The following is a 23,333-nucleotide window of genomic DNA, read 5'->3' as shown; positions in this document are numbered from 1 at the left end:
TAGATTTTGTAATAATCAGTCTTTCCCTATTCATTTTGAAAGTTTCTGGAGGTGCGAGCAACTGAGACTTCCAGCGCTTTCATATTTCAGCAGACTCAGCAGCGGGAGGCAGGCGGCTGTACAGCAGCTGCAGCTGCAGAATCACAGCGCCCAGCAGGTGACGACAGGTGAAACCCATCCGAACGCATCAGACACACAACAGTGGCTTACGTCAACAAAGGAGCAGTGGGTGGATGTGAATCGGGCTCCTCGCTCCCTCTGCAGACGGAGCTGGGATGCAAAATTAAAATGCAACCTTAAAATGAGCAGACACAGACTGAGATACACAAAATGGTGAGACTGAAAAAAATCACAATTATTCAAGATCAATATGGAAATTGTGCCGCATGCAAATGTGACAAATTGCAGCATTTTATGTCTGTGGCTCAACAGCAGGCACAGATACAACAAAATGACAGGAAATAAACAACTCATGTCCAGTCTGCTGTTGGCTGCGGCTCAGGGGACAAGTAATTAATTTTAATATGCCTCGTTTTCTTCTCAGACTTCAACAAGTCCCTTAGTGTCTAATCCGCCCCTGTATCTACAGTACAGCTATGAACTCCTGTTCTTCACTTAATAAGTCTTTGTCGCCCTCTTGTGGACACGTGTCGCCATTTCACCTCTAACCAGACTATAAAACATTTGAAACATGAAAAATTATGCAGGAAAACACAACAATACTTCATTTGTACTGATATTTAATGTTTAGACATGGGGCAACAGCCATTTTTACAGCACAATTTGCATAATTTATCAATACCTCCTGTATACAATCACGAAACCATGACAGTAGAGTTTTTTTTTTCTGTTTACTTACAAGTGAAAAACCAGACGGGTTTTACAAGCATAATCTTTGTACAGTCAGCATACATCATTGATAAGTGTTATGTCTCCCCCTAATCAATAGCGTTTTGTTCTAGAGCTTTTCCATCTACCTCACTCTTTTTTTCTTTTAATTATATCTGGACACAAAAATAGAATGAACCACCAACGAAACATGCAACATCCAGTGTGAGCACATTTAAATTCTCCTGCAGCTACTCGAGTTGTTAAGATAAGTCAGGCGTCCGTGTTTGGTGCACAGGGTCGGGTTGAATCGGGCTCCCATCAGACGGACAGGACGGGTCGCCTCTCGGTCCGTCCACTGTACACCGACGGAGAGAAGAACACCTGCGACTCCTATCATCATACTTTTGTGTCTGCTAAAAGACCTATTGCTCCCCAGACCCCAGTATAAAAAGACGCTATGTATTTACAAGGCTGGAAATAAAGAGATGGCCGCTGCGTGTGTGTCGGTGTGAGCGTGTGAGCGTGTGTGACTGTTGGTGTGTTACGAGAAACTCTCTCTTCGGTAGAGACGGACGACATTGAAAGGAAGAGATATGCATCAGAGCCAATGACATGCACGGACTTGATATGACGATGCTATGCACACGAGCACGGGGCGGGAGAGTATGAGGTCAAACCAAAAAACACACCGACTCGATTTAACATCCACCGATTACAATACTTTTTAGTTGTTTGGTCATTTCTATTACACGAATGGGGAAAACAATCAAAGGACCGAAATCATACACGTCGAGCGAGTGTTCGTGTACGCGGACGAAAAAATCAAAGTTGGTTCTCTGAGTTTCAGGCCTCTAAACCTTGTAAACAAGCAATAGTGTTTATAAAAGCAAGATTTCTTCTCTGTACACCTGTAAACAAATATAATACACGTGAAGTAGTCTCACAGGCAATAAATAAAGACTCGTAAAGCGTTACAAAATAACAAACGACAAAATGAACCCCATTAAAGCAGCAACCATTTGGTGGCGGATGTGGAAACGTAGCAGCAAAATTAAAATCGAAGGTTTTCTCTCCCACGGAGCGTCCGGCAAAGTCAAGATGCAGAAGAGTTACTTAGATGTTGCATAGAAATCACTCCGATATTAAACGTACTGTAGCGTCTGCTAGTAGATGCTGAGTGGACCGCCCTGACCTTTGACCCTGCGCTAGCACACGGGACGCGCTCTGCGACACAGCGGACTCGTAGAGGACACGACGACGGTTTGGAGCGTGAGCGGTGACGACGCGGCGAGGCCGGGACCACACATGGACGTGCTACGGTCCGTGTTTTCACACCTAGTTAGTGGCGGGTGAGCGTTGCTCGGCTGATGGGACCCCTCCTCTTCGTCGGTCTACGTCAGTCATGTCAGTTTGTTTCTTACATTCTGAGCAGGGAAAGTGCAAAACAGCACAGACGCGCGAACGAAAGCAGGTCACACTCTACGGGGCGTCATGGAAATAAAACCTCTATGACACAATCATCAGGACTCGATTGTCTCCGATAAAGATATCTATATATTTATATATGTTATAGTTAATTTCCAGTTATGACACTTCACTATATACAACGTGATTTGTTTGTGCAGAACATGTGGCACTGCTCACCAGACAGATAGACTCATGCGCACAATATATAATGTCCAATTTCATATATATATATATATATATATATATATATATATATATATATATATATATATATATATATATATATATATATATATATATATATATATATATATATATATATATATATATTGATGTCCATCATTTATCTTTACAATAATAATTATAATGGAACTTTGTTCACACGTAAGGTGACAGAAAATGGAGAACAACTAAAAGCGTGTTAGAAAATATACTATGGTTGCTTCCCAGGATAGATTTATAAGAAGAGAAATGATAGAACTCTACGCTGATCTCATCATACAAAAATAAATAGCAGGTCTCCTTTAAAAGCCTTTAATCATTTCCTCCCAATGCTAAATGAATAAAACTCTGAGGATCAATGAGGAAAATCTGTCTTCATGAATAAACGTCTACTGGAAATAAATTAGACTCTACAAGCGTGTCCCTGTATCTGGTGTGTATGACGTGTGTTGTGTTGCTGCGCGTGTGTGTTTGTAATACCTGGTTGATTCCGCACTCTCTGACCTCAGCACCTGTCTACCCTGCCGTACGTCCAACGTCCTGTAAACATGTGTCTATTTCCTGTAAACTACTTCCTCCACTACTTCCTCCCCAAAAGCCCAAACATCTGACCCCCGAAACCCAGAGATCTGGAGCAGCGGCGCGGCGCGGCGAGATTCCTCGTCCCATCACATGTCCCGCCCCCTACGAGTGGATCTGGGCCGTGCTGGCGAGGAGCTTGTGCCAGCTCACCACCCGCTTGCGGAGGTCCACCTTGTCCAGCCACACGTAGGCCTCCCCGATCAGCGTCTTCTTCACAAACTTGCCGCCGTTGGACACCAGGAAAAGCTGCGGGAAACGGTGAGACAGTGTCACTGCGGAGCGTTTAGGACAAGGACGGGCTGCACGGACCCGCGGGGAAGCACGGCGCACCTGTAAGGAGTGTCCGGTGGGGTTCATGCAGAAGCGGAAGGTCTCGTTGAAGGACGGCTCGCGGTCGTGGCGACACACTCTGGTCTTCTTCTTGATGATCCTTTTCTGCGTGGCAATGTTCACCACGTAGAGCTTCACGTAAAGATCTGCACACACACACACACACACACACACACACACACACACACACACACACACACACACACACACACACAAATGGTTAACCTGGCTGTCCATCTAGGATGCCGCTTGGTGTCAGATCAGCTGTGCTCATCCATTACCAGGCAGGTGGTCCGGACTCTTGAATTTGTAGGTGATGTTGCGACACTGAAGGATCTCGAGGACCAGGTGCTCGCCCTCCGTCTTCATCTCCTTCTTCAGAGCGATCTTTATCTCCCCCATCACCTGGGATTTACCTGCATGCACACAAACAAAGTCACATTGATCTCCTCTTCCTCTGTGACTGCCCCCTACTGGTCGCAGGTGTAATCACGCGGCGAGTAACATCAAACACCCCCTGTAAACAATCATAAACCGCTCATTTCAAGGATGGAGGGAAGTTATGAGAAGCTGCTCGCAGCCTCCAGTTGCCTTGGCAACCGAGCTGAAGCGACAGATTGGGATTGAAAGCTGGGTCAATAAGACCGTTCAAACATTTAAGGCTTGTAACAGAGAGCATGCTCACGCAAAGAGACTGAGAGCACATGAGATAAGGAGCATCAGTGTAAGTGTGTTCATCCATCTGTGTGTGTGTGTGTGTGTGTGTGTGTGTGTGTGTGTGTGTGTGTGTGTGTGTGTGTGTGTGCGCACACTGAGCTCACGTCTCACACTCTAATGTGAAGGCGGTGGCGAGATAACAGACCTCAGGTCTTTCTAGATTTTAAGGTCATCCTTGCGCCGCTGCATTAGTCATTCTTACGTGACTCACAGGAAGGAAGGAGCAACAGAAACACGCCTACGTACGACACTACTGATGCTCGGAATGCTAAGATTGTCTGTTTAACATGCATCAGAGTGCTTCTAAAAACACCTAGTCCTTAGTCTTACCTTCAGGGTCACCGTGTCCCAGAGCTGATTTCATCCCGTCGGTGCCATTCGGGATCTTTCCACTGTAGCAAAGCAAAAACAATGAACCAGTAAACTCCAGTTTTTCTTTTTTTAATCTGAATTCATTATTAATTCAACATATTTAAGGGCTGACTCACAATCTGGGCACCTGGAAGATGGCACTGTCCACCTCGTTGGCCTCGGCGTCCTCATCCAACAGGCTGTAGGCGCTGCCGCTCAGGCCGCTGTCCAGCGAGGCGGCCGTGACCGGGGCGTCGCCGGACCTGTAGCCGGACCGAGCTGTGCAGCAACGGCGCCAAGCCACCAGCACAAAGAGACAGGAAGAAAGGATTGCACCTCTGCCAGGTCCCAGAATTTAAAAACCAAACGTGGCCGGACCAGGAAGTTTGGGAAATAACTAAAGCAAATCACTATGTCTGGAGGGGGAGGCTTGTTTTAATGAACAGCACACGAGCACCGAGGACGAGGAGGAAGCACAGTGCAGTTCGCATCGTCCGCTCAGACACAGACAAAACAGTAAAAACTCACATTTAAAGCTTTTATATGAGACAAACACATCCAGAGATATGACATATAGTGTATGTGCTAATGCAGACCAGACAAGAGGCACAGAGACCCTACTGAGATCGTTAGTCAGCTATTAAATGGAATCTCACGTCTAACCTAAGGTTTAAATGCCATGTTTATGAGATGTTTACTGGTGCAGCTACTCTGCCTGGTTAAAACCCGTTTATGCAGCTTTTACTCAGGCGTGTGACAGAGTATGAATGAGATGCGTGGATGTGGTGCAGCGCAGGATCCATGCCGACGCCTTTTCCGCCGGGGCCTCGCTACCACCAGCTCCAGAGGAGCTCGGGTGGAGCCGGGAGGCGGCGTTAGCCCGCACCGAGCAGCGCTTCCTGGCATTAGTGAACGGTGCCGGCTGTGAAGAGGCGCGTCTCGATGCATGAATCCCTGCGGATGTGGCTGTGTGCGCCTTCCTTCCTGCCTCTCTAATTAGCCCCCTCCCTCTCTGTTCCTGCAGGTGTGCGTTAGTACTGTCGCATCCTCTCTCTCTCTCTCTCTCTCGCTCTCATTCTCTCCTTCGCTGCCAGCTCTGCTTCAGTCACACGACAGAGAGGAGCCCCCCCCCGGGCAAACGCTCACCTCCGCTGCTCTGCGGCCTCTCTTCCGACACGGCTTTCCTGAGGGTGAGGTATCTGCCGTCTGCTCTGCTCCCTTTGGCCGACGCCAGCGCTGGCAGGGCCGGCAGCCAGTCGGACTGGGCTCTCTGAATGGTGAGCACGCCCACGACGCTGTGCCTCTGGTGCCTCAGTGAGAAGTGGCCTCTTTGGCCTGGGCGTGTGGGGTTTTTTGAGTGTTTTCGCAGGTCAGATGTCAAGGGGGGGGGGTCAACACCGGGAAGGAAAGGTCATGGGGGTCGACGTCGAAGATGAAAGGAGGGAGGAGCAAGATGGAGTTTCAGAGAGCGGTATTATCTTCAGCAGGGCAACCAGCCTGACTGGCAGCCGCATGCAGCCACAGTGTGTGGTGCACATTCACCTCTCCCGTGTCGCTGGGACGGGGCTGTGCAGCATGGACTGAGGTGCATTGTGGGTCCGGGGGTGGTTAAAACAAAAGAGGAGGCTAGTGGACGGCATGCACAGCCATCACAGTGGAGGAGCTGGTTATTGTTGAAGGAGGAGGAAGTTAAATAATATGAAAATGAAAATATTAAATGAGGTCAATGGCGTTTTAGGGAGAGGGAGGGGTCACAGCTTTCTTCTGTTTAAAAGTTGGATCAAATGATCTAAAATCCACTGCTGCTAGCTGAGGAGAGCAACTTCTCCTAGAAGCAGTAAGCGTTCCTCTGGTATTTCTGCTCTAATAACAGAAGCTATGGCGATAACATTTGTAATTTGCTGGTCTTGTCCTTTAAGGAGCTGCCGATGCACATGTCGTCGACCGTTCCTGCTCATTCATTGGAAATGGCAAGTTATATCTTATCTATGGCGCTTTAAAATATTCCTTCTTAGCGTTCTATAAGCGAGCGTGGTGCCTCTCATATAAAAGGAAGGGAAGGCCAGCGGCGGTGAGCTACAGGTGAGGTGCTGCCTCTACAACGCCTGTGAGAGCATACAGAAGAGAAGCAGAGGGGCTGGAGCAGCGTGAACACACTGTGAGAGAGGAGGAGGACTGGAGGTGGAGGGGGGAGCGCAAACCGGGAACAGAAGAGGGAACTCAAAGAACAGAACGGGGGGTAGAGATGGTGCGACGAGGCCATGCTGCGTGGGCTTTATCTGCGTCTTGGTTTACTTGGCTGGAGGCGCTGCTGCGGCTGCGGCTGCGGCTGCGGCGGCTGCGGCTGCGGCGGCTGCGGCTGCGGGGCTTCGCCCGACCCTCGGCCGCTCCCCTGGTGGTGTTGGCGCGCGGCGCTTTTGGCGGAGCGCGAGGCGCCGTGAGAGCGAGGGTGCTGGCTGTGTCCGTGGCTGTGACTGTGGCTCTGGCCCTCGGACGGGGAAGGCTTCGACGTGCCGGGGCTACTGTGAGATTTCTCGGTAGTGGGCACCTGCGTGTCTAAAACAACCAGATCAACCGAATTAACATAAGAGGCTATGCGTTACCTTCGTGACCTTAACTGCCTTGCTAGGTCTGGGCTCTTTTAGCATCCTCGTTAAATTTGACGATTCGTTTTTCTAAGTTAGGGAGCGTTCAAAGCCTTCCACGGCCTCCGTTACCCTCTGTGTTAGAAGAAAGGTAGAGGGAAGCTAAGGCTAGGCCTCTGAGCTGCGTGACATCATGGCAACCAAGAAAACAGACTATGGGAAAGCAAAAAGCACAAAGCTGAAGCTGCAGTGGGGGTGAAAGATGTGTAGAGGAAGGTGCGGGCAACGCTGAGAGGAAGTGAATGAGGTAGAAGGAAGTAGAAGAAAGAACAGGAAGAGGAAAGCCCAAGTGAAGGAGGGAGGGGGGGAGGGGGAGAGAGAGGCAGCAGGGAAGCAGCGGTGCTCGTTAAGGGATGATGGTGGTGAAGTCAGGCGGGGCTTCTCGTCGCGTCCTACCCTTGGCTGGATCAGGAAAGATCCCGTGGCTCCGGCTCTTGCTGACAGACGACTTGGGCGAGTCCTGGTTGTCGTGCGAGGAGCCGCCGGTCTTGGGCGAGGAGTGCAGCGAGGAGGGTTTGGAGGCGCCGTGGCGGCCCGAGCGCCGGTGGTGCTCGCCCTCGCTCTGCTCCTTCAGGGGCAGCCAGCGCGGGACGTTGTCCAGCTGGGCCGTGTTGGACAGGTCGATAAGAACCTGCGGGGAAACACAGCGCGCAGGCTGACGCGGGTGAAACGTGGCAGCGATGCGGGGGACCGCCCTCATGTTGGAAATGGAGACTTACCTCTCCCAAGAAATCGTTGGACGAGCCCTTGTCGTAGTCCCACACGCTGACCTCCAGGGTCTTCTTCCTCAGCTGGAAAACACAGACGTTAGAGAGCCGAAGCACACAGAACCGCATGATCTGGCTCCGAGGTGCGGCCCAACCTGCTCCAGGTGGATGTTCTTATAGATCACAGTCTGGTTCCACTCCGGGTTCACACTCTTGCCGGCGTGTTTGGTCCTCCTCTTGTTTTCAGCACTAGAGGAACAGACCAGAGGAGATACGGCGGGTCGGCGAACACGAAGGAGGCCCGAGGTCGGTGGAGCAGCACGAGGCAACGAGCACAATATAGGAAGAGACCACGGTATGACAGTAGAGGGGAGAGAATGAGTGTGATGCACGGCAACATGTACGTGCATGGACGGCAGGTTACAATGTGAGGGTGTGCTGCAAAAATGTCCATCAAGTCATTTAGTCTTGGGAAAATATGAATGTGAATCAGAGAAAATCCCAAAAGGTCAGAAACAAAGAATCTGACTGCGGTTGTTTTGCGTGACAACAGACTCAGCTGTTGAATAAATGACTTGAAAGATGAAAAGGATGTTTTTTTTTTGCAGGTTTGCTCTAAGACTACAAGGCATGAGGAGGTCAGCGGGAATAAGGACAATCTAGGTCATACTGGGAGAAGAATGGAATGTGCTGGACGTGGCGGGGGATCACAGGGCACTGTACAATGTGGGGACACAGTGTTGGACGTTAGTGGTAGAGTTCAATCACAAAACAGGGAGAAACTAAAAGAAAACCATACGTCTGTGGGTTAATAGTCAGCACAGGGGTCTACGTGTTTATATGTGTTGTGTTAAAGAGATGGTTGTTAATACTGACGGGTTGTTCAGCTATGCAATGTAAAGACACCAGGCCTCACAGTGAGGGGGTCGTTATAACAATCAGGGTGAAGCGAGTTAGTGGAACTGGGTGTGTGGTTACCTTTCACCAAACTGACAAAGTTTAACCAAAACAGAACCAAAGGCCCAAAGCGGGCGAGTCACATACCTGGCGTTCTGGACAACCATGACCTGACTGAGGGGGTCCAGCATGCATTAAATATAGAGAACAACATATAGAAACAGCAGTCAGAGGGAGGGAGTGGGTCAGTGAGAGCGTGTGTGTGGGCGGGTGTCGTGTTTCAGGAACGGGGGGAGGGGGGGGGGACGAGATCGGTCCTGTGGGCGTCTGCAGCGGAACCGATCAATCGGTGCTGAAGAGTTGCTGGAATGGTGTGCGTGAGCCTTGAGAGGCCTTTCAGGTGACGTAACGTGTCCTTGGGCAACCGCAGCGGAGACCTGCTCCCGCCCGAAGCTGTGGCTCCCACACCGGACCTGTGGTTGCCATGGAGACCCGTGATGCACCTGAACAGCCTCTGAGCGGCCGCGACTGCCGAGGGATTGTCCATGTATATACACACACTTATGTATATACTTGATGTGCATGTACTGTATGCGCTAAGGTGAGCGTGTTCCCAAAGCTCGTGACAGTGTAGCATCGCCACAATCCTGACTACGGCTGCAGAGCCCACAGCCACGCATTATTGCTTTTAGGGGAGGAAAAACAACAGGCTCTGGAGAGAGACGGTGGGAGAGTCAATCACATTAAAGCGCCGCGGCCGCGAGAGGAGAGCGCGGATCGTGTTGCGAGTAAATATGAGAGCTATCGATTTGGACTGCGCTCGCACCTGCAGCAGAGCAGCCCCCAGTGAGGAGAACACTGTCTCATACGTGTGTGTCAGTAGCCAGAGCGTTGGATCCTAATGAGCGGTGCGCTGGTGCCATGGATGTCGGAACAAAGAAAGGCCATGTGCGGCACACTGAAAAATGTCATGGTACGTCGAAATCAATTTTAAAATGAATGGAAATCAGGTTGGAGCCTGTGTAGCCTGGATGTAAAGGAGAAGATCTGCGCCATCGAACTGGGAGAAAGCCGTCCCTCGTGTCTATGAGCTCGTGGCTCCTACAGCAGCGTCACCGCTTCCCATGCTCCCGCCTCCGCGGCCTTCACTCACCCTCTCCCCGGCAGGAGATACACCTTAACAAAGGGGTCGGAGTAGCCGTTGTTGTCGCGCGGGGCGAGGCCTCTGGCCTGCAGCACGTGCACGATCAAGTTGCCCAGCTGCTTGTCGTAGTGGATTTGAAGCTGCGGGAACAGAAGCGGAACAGATTTAAAAGTGCTCAAAATGTATCCAGGTGGAAGGAGGAACACAGCATCGGCCTTCGATTCCCACAGACCTGTATCTCTCCAGAGACGGGGTGCGACTGCGTCTTTGCTCCTTCTGCAGCCTGGAAGGAAGGAAGGGAAGAGTGTGACGCGCTCTATAGAGGGATCATGTGCTGGTTATGAAACCAAAGCGACTCGCCTTGCTGCTGTGGCGTTTCTTGCCCACAGAGGGCGATCCGGGCTGGCCGGGGCTGGAGGTCGCCGAGGTGCTGCTGGGCATGGCGCAGGAGGAGGCGGAGCTGGGAGCCTGCTGCTGGGACACTTTCTGCAGCTCAGCCGCCAGCTGCTTGGGGTCAACGCCTGGAGACCTGGGAGGTCGGTCCCCTGGAGGGTCACACATGAGTGGAAGAATGGGGAGGGTGCCGCAAACACAGGAGCAAGGCTGATTATAGCAAGTAAGTATCAAAGGGAAAGATGAGCAGGCATGTTTGACATTTCTAGGAACAAAGGGATTTGAACCAGCAGTCACCCATCTGCTACTTGACCATTTACACATTCAGCTAAAATAGAGAAATGAGCGTTATATGTCACATCAATCCTTCATACAGATGGAGGAAACAGGCTACAAGTGATGCATTGTTAAACACAAGGAATAGATGAAGGAAGAATAAGACAGGAGGCAGAGCTACTTCTACAGAGACATCAAGGAAACACAGCAGCTCACCTTTGCTGTGCTCCTTGAAATCCAGTTGCTGGGAACCCTCCGGCTCATCCAGCATGTTGAGATCACTGTAAAACATCAAATGTTAAATGCAGCTAAAATTAGAAGTAGGTGCATTTTAAAGTAGGCTGAGTCATTAAGGGGGAAGTTATAACGGAGACCAGAGGGAATGGCGGTGAAGCTGGGATCAGGTTGATCAGGGGATGAGGGTGTACTCACAGTCTGACACACACTTCTGCCTCGGTGCACAGCTGTCCAACGAGCCCCTGGACCTCCTCATAGGTCTTCCCCGTCAGAGTAACACCGTTCCACTCCAGCACTTGCATTCCTGAATCGGCAAAGACGCAGTCGTCAGTGAATTCGTTCCATACTGTGTAAGTTCGTAGGAGAGAAAACAAGCTTTGAACCGTGCCGCAGCCCAGAGATAAACGTCGGAATGAAGTGAAACACTCAGAGAAAAGTGAATTGTGACAGTGGCCTCATTTGATAATCGATTCAAACGTGACGTATCGCAGCCTGGAAAGGAAACAGCATCAAACCAGCTGCGCTTCATCTCTATCTAAATTAGCCGTGAAACGCTCACACAGCACAGCAAACCCCACACCGCGTCCTCCGCGGCCCGAGCTGCGCGGCAGCACAGACTTACACGGGTTGAAGCAGCTCATCAGGAGGGTCTTCGGCTTGTGGCGCCAACCTCTGGCTGCGAGCGTGTGAGCGACAGGGAGGCGCACGCACACACACACACACACACACACACACACACACACACACACACACACACACACACACACACACACACACACACACACACACACACACACACACACACACACACACACACACCACAGGCCATTCTGCTCAGTGGTGATGACAGGGTTATGGGTGGGATTTATGCTTGGAGTCATGGGCTAACAACAAGACAGATGCACCTCTCGAGCTGCACCAAACAACAGCATCATTTAGGACAATCAACGTCTGTCTGTGCCTAGAACAAAAAGCCTTAAGATGACTGGAGAGAAAAAACAACTAGGAGGAGGCACAAAGGAGGACAGAGTGTGAGCGGAGCTGCCCACGCTGGTCCCAGACGGGCTGCACGGGTCCACGCCGGGCGCTCACGCCACAGCCTCACCAGTCACCCCTCCCCCCGGACCGCGAGCAGACAGATGGGCCGAGAGGCTGAGCGGGTGAACCGTTTCCATGGCTCCCCAGCGCATCCTCAGGTGATGTCAGTCGGTGTTCAAGTATTTAGCAGGAACGCGCAGTTACAGCTCATAGAGCTTTCGGATCCCGTCTTACCTTCCAGAATCTTCCCCGTTTGCTCTGCGGCTCCACCGGGGAGGACTTTGGCAACGTAAGCTCCAATGTCTCCATTGCTGCCAGGAACCTCCTTCCCCCCGACCACACGGATGCCCAGACCGTTTCCTATTTTAGGAGCGAGAACAGAGTCAAGTCAGTTATTAATGAGGCTGCAACCTCCAACACAGACAAACGTTTGAGCAGATACTGTATCTATTATATTAATCTACAGTTTATACACAAAGGCCTTCACCTACACGGAGCCTCTTTATTACTCACTTTATTATTGTTATGGCAACAAGAAGCAAAACGACTGAGGCCAAATGACTCAGCATCGCTTCTCTAAATATGCTTCCTAATTGCATCAAATAATCCTGAGTGTGAGGGATGCGCCATTTTAAGCGTGGAGATGAGTGATGAGCGTGGAGATCAGCCAAATCAGGAAGGGGAAGGCGGCGAATGAAATGTCTGCCCGCTCCGAGCCTGGAGGAATGGTGTGATGGAACGCAATGGCAGGGGGAGTGGATGCGTGCAGACTTGGCACGAGCCTCTCGACGCACACACACAGAATGACATGCGCACGAACGCATGCTGTCGCGTGACGGGCGGATGCTGCGGTGTGGAGTGCACCGTGGTAGCTCACCTGAGACGCTGCGGTCTTTGGGATCTCGCTGCAGCTTGACCCTGAGGTGGGGGAAGGGGTAGTACGGGCCTTTTCCCTGCGGTCCAGACACAGCGGTGAGACGTCGCCTCTCGCACTAGCGTCACAAACGTGTGTGTGTGTGTGTGTGCGTGAACGTGTGGGTGCGTGTCACCTGTCTCTTCTCCTGGCCGTTCTCCGGCCTCCCGTCTCTGGGCTTGTCGAACCAGTCGGTCTCCTCGCGCCTGAGGTGGTAGGCTTCAAGGAGAACAACAAGCTTAGCACAAGCTCGGCTTCCGGTCCATTTCGATTCACGTAAGGAATAAAATATGGCAAATCCAAATCCAAAATCCATTTTTTTTGGAAGAGACAAGAATGACCACACATTTTCACAAGTATTGCAACAGAAAGTGTGTAGGTACTTAAATGTTGTGGAACTGGCGCAATCTGAAGCTGCGATACGGTAACTGTGTGAATGTTATTATTACATGACATTACGTGGTGCGTCATCATTTCATGGAGTTGTGCATTTGACTGGTGGTGTAAGTTATTATATGACAACTAAGGAACTGAACTAATACTCTACCATTGGTTGCATCGTCTCTGTTCAAAGCCATCAGGGAATCGCTTAGGGCTGGAATCAAGGCAAATGGGTTTACATTGCAAAATGATGGTATCCATGTGAATCTATTATCATAGTTAGTAGTTATGCTGCATCATGCCTGGCGTCTACCAAAGCACCAAACTAGAAACATAAACAACGGGTTCATAAATGTAAACTGGCACATATTTGAAAACACTTTACTCAGCTTGGCAGTTGACCAGGGTCCTAAAATACATGCATTACTGTGGTAGGAACTGCAGGAGCAGACACTGACTTTATTATGTGGAGTTTATCTATAATTCATGTTTGTAGCTTTGCCGAGCAGAAGTATCTGTGGTGGTAATAATGTTAATGGGTGAACACAGTGTCCCCACAGCTCACACAGGCCTCCGATTAGAACATCTTCCCTTCAAAAGCTAAGCACAGCGAGTACCAACAGTGTATCATTACGATTACCAAGAAGCAGCAATACCCTTAGAAAATGCAAATGTATAGAGAGACCAGTGGAACGGAGGGGATTTCATGCAACAAACAACATTAACAAAACATACAAGCAAGCTTTTAGGAAGACATGCATTAAAGTTTATTAACACCTGAATGGACCAAATATCATGACATCACAACATAAAACCATCAAAGTCTGTCTGCTCTTCAGCTACACTAGGAGACCTTCAACAGTAGGTACAGTATGTCATTAGAACAAGTTGAACATAGACTATTAGGATGATAATATAATATATATAACTTAAATGCTATGCATTAAACAAATGCATCTTTGATTACTATACAAATTAGACAAGCCCTAATAATGTGATGCGCTCCTACAGGAAAATGTACTGCCATTTTGATTTATACTTGGCTCCTTTGCAAGAAGGGAGGCACTTTATCTCTGTATAATATAATATTAATATAATAATTGCATTTTGAGTTATTAAGCTATCCGCTATAAGCTATTATTATCATTATTATATAGAGCAGTATAGATATACAAGAGCATGCAAAAGAGAAATGTCAGCCCACACTATGCAGCATACAGAACAATGTGAATGCATGCAGAGCTCACCACCAAACATACAAACAGACACAGGAAAACCAAAACCAAATACATTCAAAGTCAAAAAGACAGAGACATGCAGGCAGTAGTTAATATTATAAAGCTTAGTGACAAGTGCATGCCAGAAAAACCGCAAGCAGTCATTCTCAATGAAGAAGCAATAAATAGTAGAATAGTGACAGCGTTAGTCTGTTTGTTACCTTCACTATCAGACATGGTGCCCTGAAGGTCATCCAGCAGCACATACCCCCTACCCCTGGTTGGTTCTTCCCTGACATGTTGCTGCTGTTGGGACTCCTGTAAGGACATGCAGGAACCAAACTGGTCCCTTGAATCAGCTGAGATGGGTGGCAAAGGTCCTGCTGAGGCACGGGCCATACCCATAGGTTGACCAACCGGGCTTAACGGACTCTCTTCCTCAGAGTTCTGGGCCACTATAGGTATGCGGCCACGCCCACTTTGCACAATAGGAAGGCTGGTGGGCTTGGTGCGACCTGAGGGGGTTTGGTACGATGAGCCATCTCCAGGTGCTTCACCGTCTCCTTTAAGTCGCAGCGAGGAGCTGGAAGGGTCCCTTTTCATGGACAAGTCTAGACCATAGCAAGATGTGGGCCTAGATGAAGGTCTTGAGCGGCTACCACTAGGATAGGCAGAGTCCAGACCCAAGCTGTGGCCCAGATTTAGTGAGCCAGCAAGGTTGGCGCCCAAGGTGGAGCCAAGGTACTTTTGCTGCTCTGCAATATTCTTACGAAGGCCAAAGGTAATCTCATCCTGCATGAGCCGACTGGATCTCGGGGATGCACTGGTAGACCCCAAATAGCTGCTATAGTCTGTCTCTAAACTTCTGGTGTCTGTAATAGAAGAATACTTGGAGGAGACTTTAGGGTCCAACAGGGGGGTCTTGTGTTTTTGGTACAACATTGATGCTGGGAGTTGTTTAGCTGCCTGCTTTTCAAGAGTAAGTCGACTGATGCTGTACTTTTCTGTCTTTGGATAGTGTCTTTGAGAATAGCTAGAAATGCCAGTGGTAGGTGTGTAGTAGTGCTGTGAGAGACCAGTAAGTTGTTCTAAGTTTTCTGTCCCACCTGTGCTTCTCCTGAACTCTTGCTTTAGCTGTTGCTTGAGGAGTTTCAGCTCGTAGGGTTCCTCCATTGTGTCCTCTTCATCCGGTGTCTTTCCAAAGGTATGAAGCCTGGAAGTGGACCCCAAATAGTCAGTAGAGCCCAGATCTGCAGCACTCCTTCGCAGTAGCTTCTCTGCCTTGGCCAGCTCCCTCTCAGCTAAACTGTAGGATGAAGACAGGCTTGTGGAGCCTTTAGCCAGTTCTGCAGCATCTTCTAATAACATGTAGCTCCGAGGTGTATGGTGATCCACGTCTGTGTAGTAAGAATCAGACACAGCTGACATGGGGCTACCTGCTATACTTCCCACCTCCAAAGCTCTCAAGTCAAGGTGGTTGCCATATTTGTCATATTTGACTCCCAGGTAAGTGGATGATGTGGGGTCAGGCTGGCGGCTAATGACATCGTACTTAGTTGCATCCAACTCCTGGAGGAGGGCCGCTTGCCTGGCAGCTTTCTGCTGCAACAGGAGCATCTGGTGATAACTCTGCTGCTGCGAGCTAGTGAGGGAGGGGACGGAGGAGTAGATTGAATGGGACTGGTAGGACTGGGGAGCCTGGTAGAGAGTTTGCTGGTATTGGCTTTGAGGAAATTGGTATTGCAAGTATTTTCCATACTCGTTTTTGGTTTGAGGTGGGACGAAGTCTTCAAGTTCTGACTGAGGAGCTGTTCTAGGACGCTCCAGACCATGACCTTCCATCTCCTCATCCTCACCGTCGCCATGGCCACCTCTGGTTTCACGTATGTTACTAACCTCACTGTCTGACATGTAGTCCCTGTCCTCAGCAACACTCTGTAAATAAGCCCTTTCTCTCTTCTCTCTCTCCTTCAGTAGTGCATCTTTACGCCGATTAATTCCCATCTCCAAGTACCTAAGCTTGGCATCAATCTCCTTCTCTTCTTCATCCAGCTCTGCTTGCCTTTTGCGAAGCTTTGATGACTCCCGCTCCACCAGGTCCAGCTCACGATCAATGTCCTGCAAGATCTTGGCTCGTGCCATGTTGGAGTTGCGGCACATTCTTCTGCGGGCAGAACCGGTGCTGTATGCGGTCTGGCCACTCGTTGTTGACTCCTCCTCAGATGGTGGATTGGGGAGTGTCCTTTTTACCTTCTTTTGAGTGCCTGTTGGTGTGCCACCCGAGCCTTTCCCCTGTTGGAATGGAGAAAAAGAAATACATGATTATAATTATAGGATCCTCACAATCTCTCAGCATCAGTCCACCTTTGCCTAGTTCTTCTTTATCATTGTCAGCAATATGCAAAGTGATGGTTTTATTTTATTACATTTATGACAGTTGTAATATCTGTATGAAATGATGACTCACACTATAGCTGTCACCACACTGGGTGCCTGATGTTGCCCTCTCTTCTCCAGTTGGACTCATGGGCTTAGGGTCAGACATTGATCTCTGCATGGCCTTTGACCCCCTTGGACTTGCTGGAGAGGTTTTTGATGGATCTGTGCCTCCTCTTAGTTTTTGCGGGCTTGTGTCACCTAGAGATTTGTCATAGGACACAAACTCAAGGGATTTACTAGGTGATATACAAGGTGATATGGGGGAGTAGAGCACTTTGGGGGATTTAGGTGGGGCTTGAAGGGAAGAGGAATCTACTTTGAGGTTGGCAGACTGTTCTATTTCTAACGGGGTTGGTCTTCTCTTTGGTGAGGTCCTTTCCGAGTCAGACAGCTCCATCCTGGTGTCCATTCTAATGTTTCCTTCTGTATCTGTTTGTATAGAAATCTCAGTGTGAGCTTGGAGTGACATCTCTGATTGTCCACCCCTCTCACCCCTGGCGGTACGTGGCCGACTTTGCCGGCTTCTGGTCTGAGCTTCCCATTCCTCTTGATCCTCATCATCAGTCTGCACACAGCTGTCAACGCTCTTTTTAGCACTTCTCTTTTTCCTCCCTGCTGTGTAAGCTTTGCTGACTGCTTCATCCTCTTCATCTGTCTGGCACCCACTATCTGTGATCTTTCGCGACAGCACTGTGCCATCGGGTCCCAGGACAACTGCCTCCTGGTAACCGTGCCCTGGCATGTCCCCGCCTGGGTACATCTGACGGAGCTTTTGTTCTTCCAGTTGGAGGCGCAGTTGCTCCTGGAGTCTCTGTATCTGTTCGAGCTGTTGCTGTTGCTGAGCGTAGGTTTCTTTCTGCATCATAAGGTGAGCCTGCCTTTCCTCTTCTTGTTGTGCCAGGATTTGCTGCTTCATGGCCTGCAGCTCCTCCAGTTCTTTCTGCACCAGGAGCTGTTCTTGCTCCCGGAACCGCTGAATCTCATGACGTTCCCATTCTAATTCCTCAGCCAGTCGCTGTTGTTTGAGTTTCTCCATTTCCAGCCTCTCACGCTCTGCTTGATACTGACCGTCCCCAGGGACCATAGGTGAAGACAAAGCCTCCAGTGAAGCTGCTATGGCTTCCAGAGAGGCATCCGTATAGTCAAGAGACAAAGAGGTTGTCGCTGTGGTGACAGCGTCTGCAGCAGTAGCATTGCCACTACAGATCTCCAGGTTGAGTGGGACATCTCTTTGCTCCTCTGTGGCAGTAAGGGAGATGGTGGATAGGAAACTGTGGGACCGTGTAAGTGGCAGGTTCTGCAGGTTGGACAAGGATGGCATGGTGTCACTGGTATGCATACCTGACAGGGTGTTGTAGGAAGTGCTGAAGATGGATCCAGGCTGTGTGGTAATTGCATATGTAGATGGGATTGGTGCTGCGACAGAGGAATAGACCACACCATTTGATGATCGCAAGACGCTGGTTGTACCAAAGAGTGTACCAACAGCAGCTGTGACTCTGGCTTGGGAATATGGTGGAATTGTCATTCCTGCGTAAATTCCTTTTTTGGAGTAGTCAACAGCTTCACCTGTCGAAAGTCAAAAATATCAGTTGAGTCCAAAGGATGTAGACCTTTTAAATGCTGAAGTAAGCCGTGCATTATCCAAATTATGAAAAAATTGGGGAAAAAAAAGAAAAACTGAGTCCAGTGCTGAGCAATAAGAAGAATAAACAAGAAACAGCATGCATGCACATGCAATGATAACAGAAAAAAAAATAAAATTTAAACTGTCCATGCGAAATAAGAGACGAAGAAAAAGCCAACAAAAACACATTAACCATGAATGAGTGGAAGCAGCTCGAAGTGACATTTAAGTGACAGGTCTGTTATGTCACTGCACTGACCTGCATCAGAAACCTTTGTGGAGGTAAGATCGACCGCCCCCTCTGTCGTACCACTGAAATTATAGCTGTTCTTACTTTTGTAAATGAACAGACCAGCCTCTGCTAGATTAGTGTCTGACATTGATGGTTTAATTCCACCAAACCCTCTCATGCCATAGGGCGACCGGTCATACTGGTAATGGTCATCGCGGTATCCGAAGCGGTCTTCGGGCAAGGGTGTGGTCGGCTGCTGAGTGGTGCAGCTTCCTGCAAATGGAAGCTTGTACACAACATCACAACACACTGCTCTTTTCCCTGCGGTCAGATCCACTGGCTTGCCGTCATCGTCTGTCATTACAGCTGTAATGACTTCTGTGGAAGAACCATCCACTGATACCACTGTGTTGAATGGTTTTGTAGTCGTGAGGTCAACAGCTCCTGCCACGGTGGTTGTGCCTGTAGTTAAGCCATTAGCAACACAACTTGCAACAGCAGGTGCGACAGTGACGGGGGTGGTTTGAAAGGTCCCTCCACCCGTGCTCGCTCCCACTGAGAGGTTAATAGGGATCTCTGCACCAGCGTGAGTGAAGGGCTGAGAATCAATGGGCCTATATATGATTTGAGAAACCGGTTCGAATGCTTTGTTTTTGGTCAACTGAAGGGGCATAGAAGATACTTGAGTGACGTCCACACTGTCGCACCGCTGGATTGTGGCGGAGCAAGTCACAATGGTGATGCTGTCGGTCACTATGGAAACAGTAGATGTTTCAGCACTCAGGTTGACCACAGGCGACTGAACTGCACTGCTTTGGCGACTTGACTCAGTTGTAAAGGTCTGAAGTCTCGAGTCCGGGCCAGAAGACAAATCCACGCCATTCATGTCTGATTCTGGGTCAGCTTTCACAGTCCTAAGATCGACCACCTCCGAATGCTGTCCATTTGGAGCCGGCAGTTGGGGTTTAGGTTTTTCCAGTGAGATCGGGACACCATTTGCCCTTGGAGCTGGCACCGGTGGTGGCGGCCTTTCGTGAACAATAGAAACTGTGGTCCTCTGGACTTCTGTGGTGACCACTTGAGAGATTAGGCTAGGCATAACCACAGATGGCTGGGCGGAGGCAGATATAGCCTCAATTATGTGGCAAGAACTAGACACGTGCTTTTCTGGGCCATGGATCTCCTGGCTTTCAATAGATTCTGTGACACGCGTGTATGCCAGAGGCACCCTGGTTGTTTGAGAAGGGACTGGTTGTGGATGCGGAGGTGGAGGCTGCACTGGGCTTGGACTAGAGGGAGATTGAGTGGAAACAGCATCGACTGGGGAGCTGGGCTGAGACGGCAGTGTAATCACCACATATGTATCACGAAGATTGCTGGCATATCTGGGAGAGGAGGGGGACTTTGGTGATGGTTGGAATGGCTTGTTTTCAGAGGAGGGGCTTAGATTCAGGGCTGTGTCAGAGGGTCCAGTGGGAAGTACAGTGGGTCTTGATGGATGTGGGGCATGAGCAGGTGAAGAAGGCTGTGAACCAGGCTTGGGTGCAATTGGTGGTTTGACACCATGTCCTGGTCTGTGACTGTCCCCAATCCCAGCAGAGATAGATGGCTTTGGGGGAACAGGAGGGGGAACATGAGGTTTGTAGGTTGGCGTGACTGCTTGTCTTGCACACGTTCCTTGTGCTGCAGTCGTAACCCCTGTCTCTGCTCTGATTGTTGTCGCTGTTGCCTGAGGTGGAAGTGGAACCGGAGGTTTCCTGGGAAAAACGGTGGGTTTGGGTGGGGTGGGGGGAGGCAGTGGTGGTGAAACAGGTACTTCTGCTTTTTCCTGAGAGTTTGCCCTTCGCAGGACACTTGGCTTGGGTGGAACAGGTGGGGCAGTGGACACTACACTAGGGATGGTGGAGGTATACTGGGGCACTGTGGGTAAGGGTGATACACTGCCAATGATGGGGGGTGGTGTCATGGGCAGTGTGTTAGATAGGTCCACAATATCAGCCTGGGATGCTGGAAGAGTGGGCTGGGGCTGCTGATCTGATGTGGACGATAGAGCAATGTCAGGCTCTGTTTCCGTAGTCGATACCTTCTCTGACTCTGCAGTTGTCGTCTCCTCCTTCTTCGTTATACTCTCGTCATCAGAGGACAACTCCCCAGAAGAGCACTGTGTCACCTTCAGGTCTGGGATTGGGTGCAGCGCCCTTCTAGGAGCAGTGCCTTCCACTTCAGGCTCGTGCTGAGTCGGACTTGTCCCAGGAGTCAGCACTCTTTTCATGAGCTCTTCATAGGCAGATTCCGCATCGAGCAGTGGTTTCCCATCTTTGCCCAGTGTAACTGTGCTGCATTTGGAGAAGTTGTTCTCAGCAGGCTCTAAGACAATTTCTGGGTTGGGGCTCTCCTTTTTGGGCTGCATCTTTTGATATTCCTGCTCTAGCTGCATGAACTCCTTCCTCTTCTTTATCATGTCTTCATAAACTTCATCTGGTGATCTTAGCTTCTTGGGTTGAGCAGGAACAACAATCTTTTCCGACTCTCCCAGATCAGCTGTTGAGTTGTCAACGAGGGATCCATACGCATAGTCTTCAATGAGCACACCTCCATAAAGAGACTCTTTTCCTGAATGAACCTCAGCTTTCTCAACCGTTGGGGACTTGGCCCTCAGCATTATTTCCTCATAGGCCTCATCAGCAGACTTCAGGCTTTTTTTCTGAGGCTCATCTGTAATTTGATCATCTGTTGGTGAGTGAAGAGACACGGATGTAGGTAGCTGATATGTCTTCTGGACCGCTGCAATCTTTAAGGCGTGGATTTCAAACCCCTCAGGATCTGATTCAATAGTGGGGGAGAAATCAGAGCAGGATGATCGCCTGATCTCCTCCATTTCAGCTTCTTGCCTCAGCTCTTCAGTCGGTGAGGCATCTTCAATAGGGGAAAGGTTGCTTGGTGGGGTCTTTGGACGTTCACGTCTCCTCTGGGCTCGAATTTCTTCTTTGTCTTTTTTGGACTTTTTCCCAGAGCCCTTTTGTTTTTCTTGCTCCCTGAGCAGCTCCTCCTCCTCCCTTAACTCGTCTTCCTCAGACGAGTCCTCAATGGTTGGCAGCATTTGACCAGGTTGTCTGTGTTTGGCTTTCCTGTGTTGTTTGCCTTCACCAGAGTGAATCTGGCTGGGACTACTACTGTCACTGTCTTCATCCAGTGAAGACAGGGATGTTGGCGATGTCCCAGGGGTGAAGCTGGATGCGTGTAGACTGGACGACCCGTCGCCTCTAGACCGATCATCTGGAGAGTCAGTCAGGCATTCCATTTCGGGCTCTCCATCATCATTAAGGATCCGTACAGGGGTGCTGGTTGCATTAAGCTCCATAGCTGGGAATTTGCGAACAGCTGGACCACTCTGAAGCCCGTCTTCTTTTGGTTCTGGTACTTGCTCTTTGTCTAGACTGGGTTTATCCAGGGTTCCATGTAATTGCTTGTCGTCCTCATCATCTGGACTGATGGTGCTTTTCTTAGTAAGTCGTCTGACCTTCCCAGATGAGCTCTTCTCTATACCATCTGGTTTCTTGGGCTCTGTTTGTTTCCTCTCATTCTCTCTGATCTTTTTCCGGACTAGATTTTCCTCATCAGATGGAGACGCATCCTCATTTTCACTCATTTCTATAATCTGTTTTCGAATAAATTCCTCATCATCCCCAGACATTGGGCTCTCCTTGCTAAAGCTTTCACTGCTATCATCCAAGGAATCTCCTCTAACATCCATGGGCACAAGGAGCTTCTTCTTCATGGTACCATTAGTGTTCCTCTCAGAAAGTTCTCTATCATCCTCTGAGCTTGGTGAGTCAGGTGAAAGAGGAAGCACCTCTAATTTACGCCTGGTCTTCAGGGTGTCTGTTAGTTTCTCCTGCTCATCCTTGGGTTGTGCGCCTGTCTGGGCCTCCAGAATGGGAAGCACTGTGCTTTCCAGCTTGGCTAGGTCTGACGGGCTGGTGGGACTGGCCTCCTTTTTGGCGGTTTCTTTTTCCCCAGGCTCCTTCAAGGTCTCGGCTTTCACCTGTTGGATAGATATAAATCACAATTAATTATTTTTGCTAATATTTCACAAGAAAATACAAACATAATTCACAAAAGATCATTTTCAATATAGTTTATTGTAAGCATGGCAGGTCATCTAACTCTACTGGGGCTTGTTACTATGGTCACCTCCGCTGCTGCATCTTCACTGGACTTTCCTAGAGGCTGAGCTTCAGCCTCCTTCTCCTCCTCAGTGTTGTTCTTTCTTGACTTTCTGTCTTGTTCGCCAACAGTGTTGACTGGGATTTTAGGCTTCGCAACAGGAACTGAAGCTACGGATTCTGATGCACCTCTAGTTTTACAAGCCGCGTCAGATACCTTGTCTGTCTTTAACACCAACTCGTCTTCTACATCAAACTGTGCGGCGCCATCTTTGTCAGGCGCTGTGCTCGTCTCAGATACCGAAATAGTTTCCTGGGTGTTTCCTGCAACAGGCTGTGACTCATCATCTTTCCTATCAAGCTTTTCGTTCTCGTTGACTGGCAGCTCTGCGACTTCCTCAACCTGTTTCTCATCACCGTCTGTCAGCGTGAACATCTCCCTCTCTGCCCCATGTGGATCCTCAATGATTCTGTTGGTATTTTGTGAAGCGACTTGTGCGTCATTCTGAGACACTTTCTCC

At 49.5% G+C, this 23,333-nt stretch overlaps 1 protein-coding gene across 8 annotated transcripts in view; it reads right to left on the bottom strand.

Moving 5' to 3' along the window:
* Positions 1 to 723: 723 nt before the first annotated feature.
* pcloa (piccolo presynaptic cytomatrix protein a) overlaps positions 724 to 23,333 on the bottom strand; it is a 37,223-nt gene continuing 14,613 nt past the window's right edge. For 3 of the 8 annotated variants that reach the window (XM_055511519.1, XM_055511515.1, XM_029160993.3), the window contains 22 exons: positions 18,674 to 22,691; positions 16,816 to 18,356; positions 14,570 to 16,640; positions 13,298 to 13,345; positions 12,887 to 12,969; positions 12,715 to 12,790; positions 12,072 to 12,197; positions 10,995 to 11,103; positions 10,779 to 10,843; positions 10,254 to 10,438; positions 10,126 to 10,176; positions 9,903 to 10,033; positions 8,897 to 8,923; positions 8,008 to 8,101; positions 7,865 to 7,936; positions 7,542 to 7,776; positions 5,647 to 5,835; positions 4,638 to 4,779; positions 4,480 to 4,541; positions 3,714 to 3,848; positions 3,433 to 3,578; positions 724 to 3,348 (listed from right to left, as the gene is read on the bottom strand). In XM_055511519.1, the coding sequence (XP_055367494.1) occupies positions 3,205 to 3,348; positions 3,433 to 3,578; positions 3,714 to 3,848; positions 4,480 to 4,541; positions 4,638 to 4,779; positions 5,647 to 5,835; positions 7,542 to 7,776; positions 7,865 to 7,936; positions 8,008 to 8,101; positions 8,897 to 8,923; positions 9,903 to 10,033; positions 10,126 to 10,176; positions 10,254 to 10,438; positions 10,779 to 10,843; positions 10,995 to 11,103; positions 12,072 to 12,197; positions 12,715 to 12,790; positions 12,887 to 12,969; positions 13,298 to 13,345; positions 14,570 to 16,640; positions 16,816 to 18,356; positions 18,674 to 22,691 (9,750 nt within the window). In that variant the 3' untranslated portion in view covers positions 724 to 3,204. Of the gene's footprint in view, positions 3,349 to 3,432; positions 3,579 to 3,713; positions 3,849 to 4,479; positions 4,542 to 4,637; positions 4,780 to 5,646; positions 7,057 to 7,541; positions 7,777 to 7,864; positions 7,937 to 8,007; positions 8,102 to 8,896; positions 8,924 to 9,902; positions 10,034 to 10,125; positions 10,177 to 10,253; positions 10,439 to 10,778; positions 10,844 to 10,994; positions 11,104 to 12,071; positions 12,198 to 12,714; positions 12,791 to 12,886; positions 12,970 to 13,297; positions 13,346 to 14,569; positions 16,641 to 16,815; positions 18,357 to 18,673; positions 22,692 to 23,333 lie in introns of those variants that run through there. The other 5 variants (XM_055511518.1, XM_055511516.1, XM_055511517.1 and 2 more) reach the window with 5 other exon arrangements.

Source organism: Betta splendens, chromosome 9 (genome assembly GCF_900634795.4).
Source record: "Betta splendens chromosome 9, fBetSpl5.4, whole genome shotgun sequence".
NCBI classification, from domain to species: Eukaryota; Metazoa; Chordata; class Actinopteri; order Anabantiformes; family Osphronemidae; genus Betta; species Betta splendens.
Note: the sequence above shows the minus strand (reverse complement) of the source record. Positions and strands in the feature narration are given on the sequence as shown.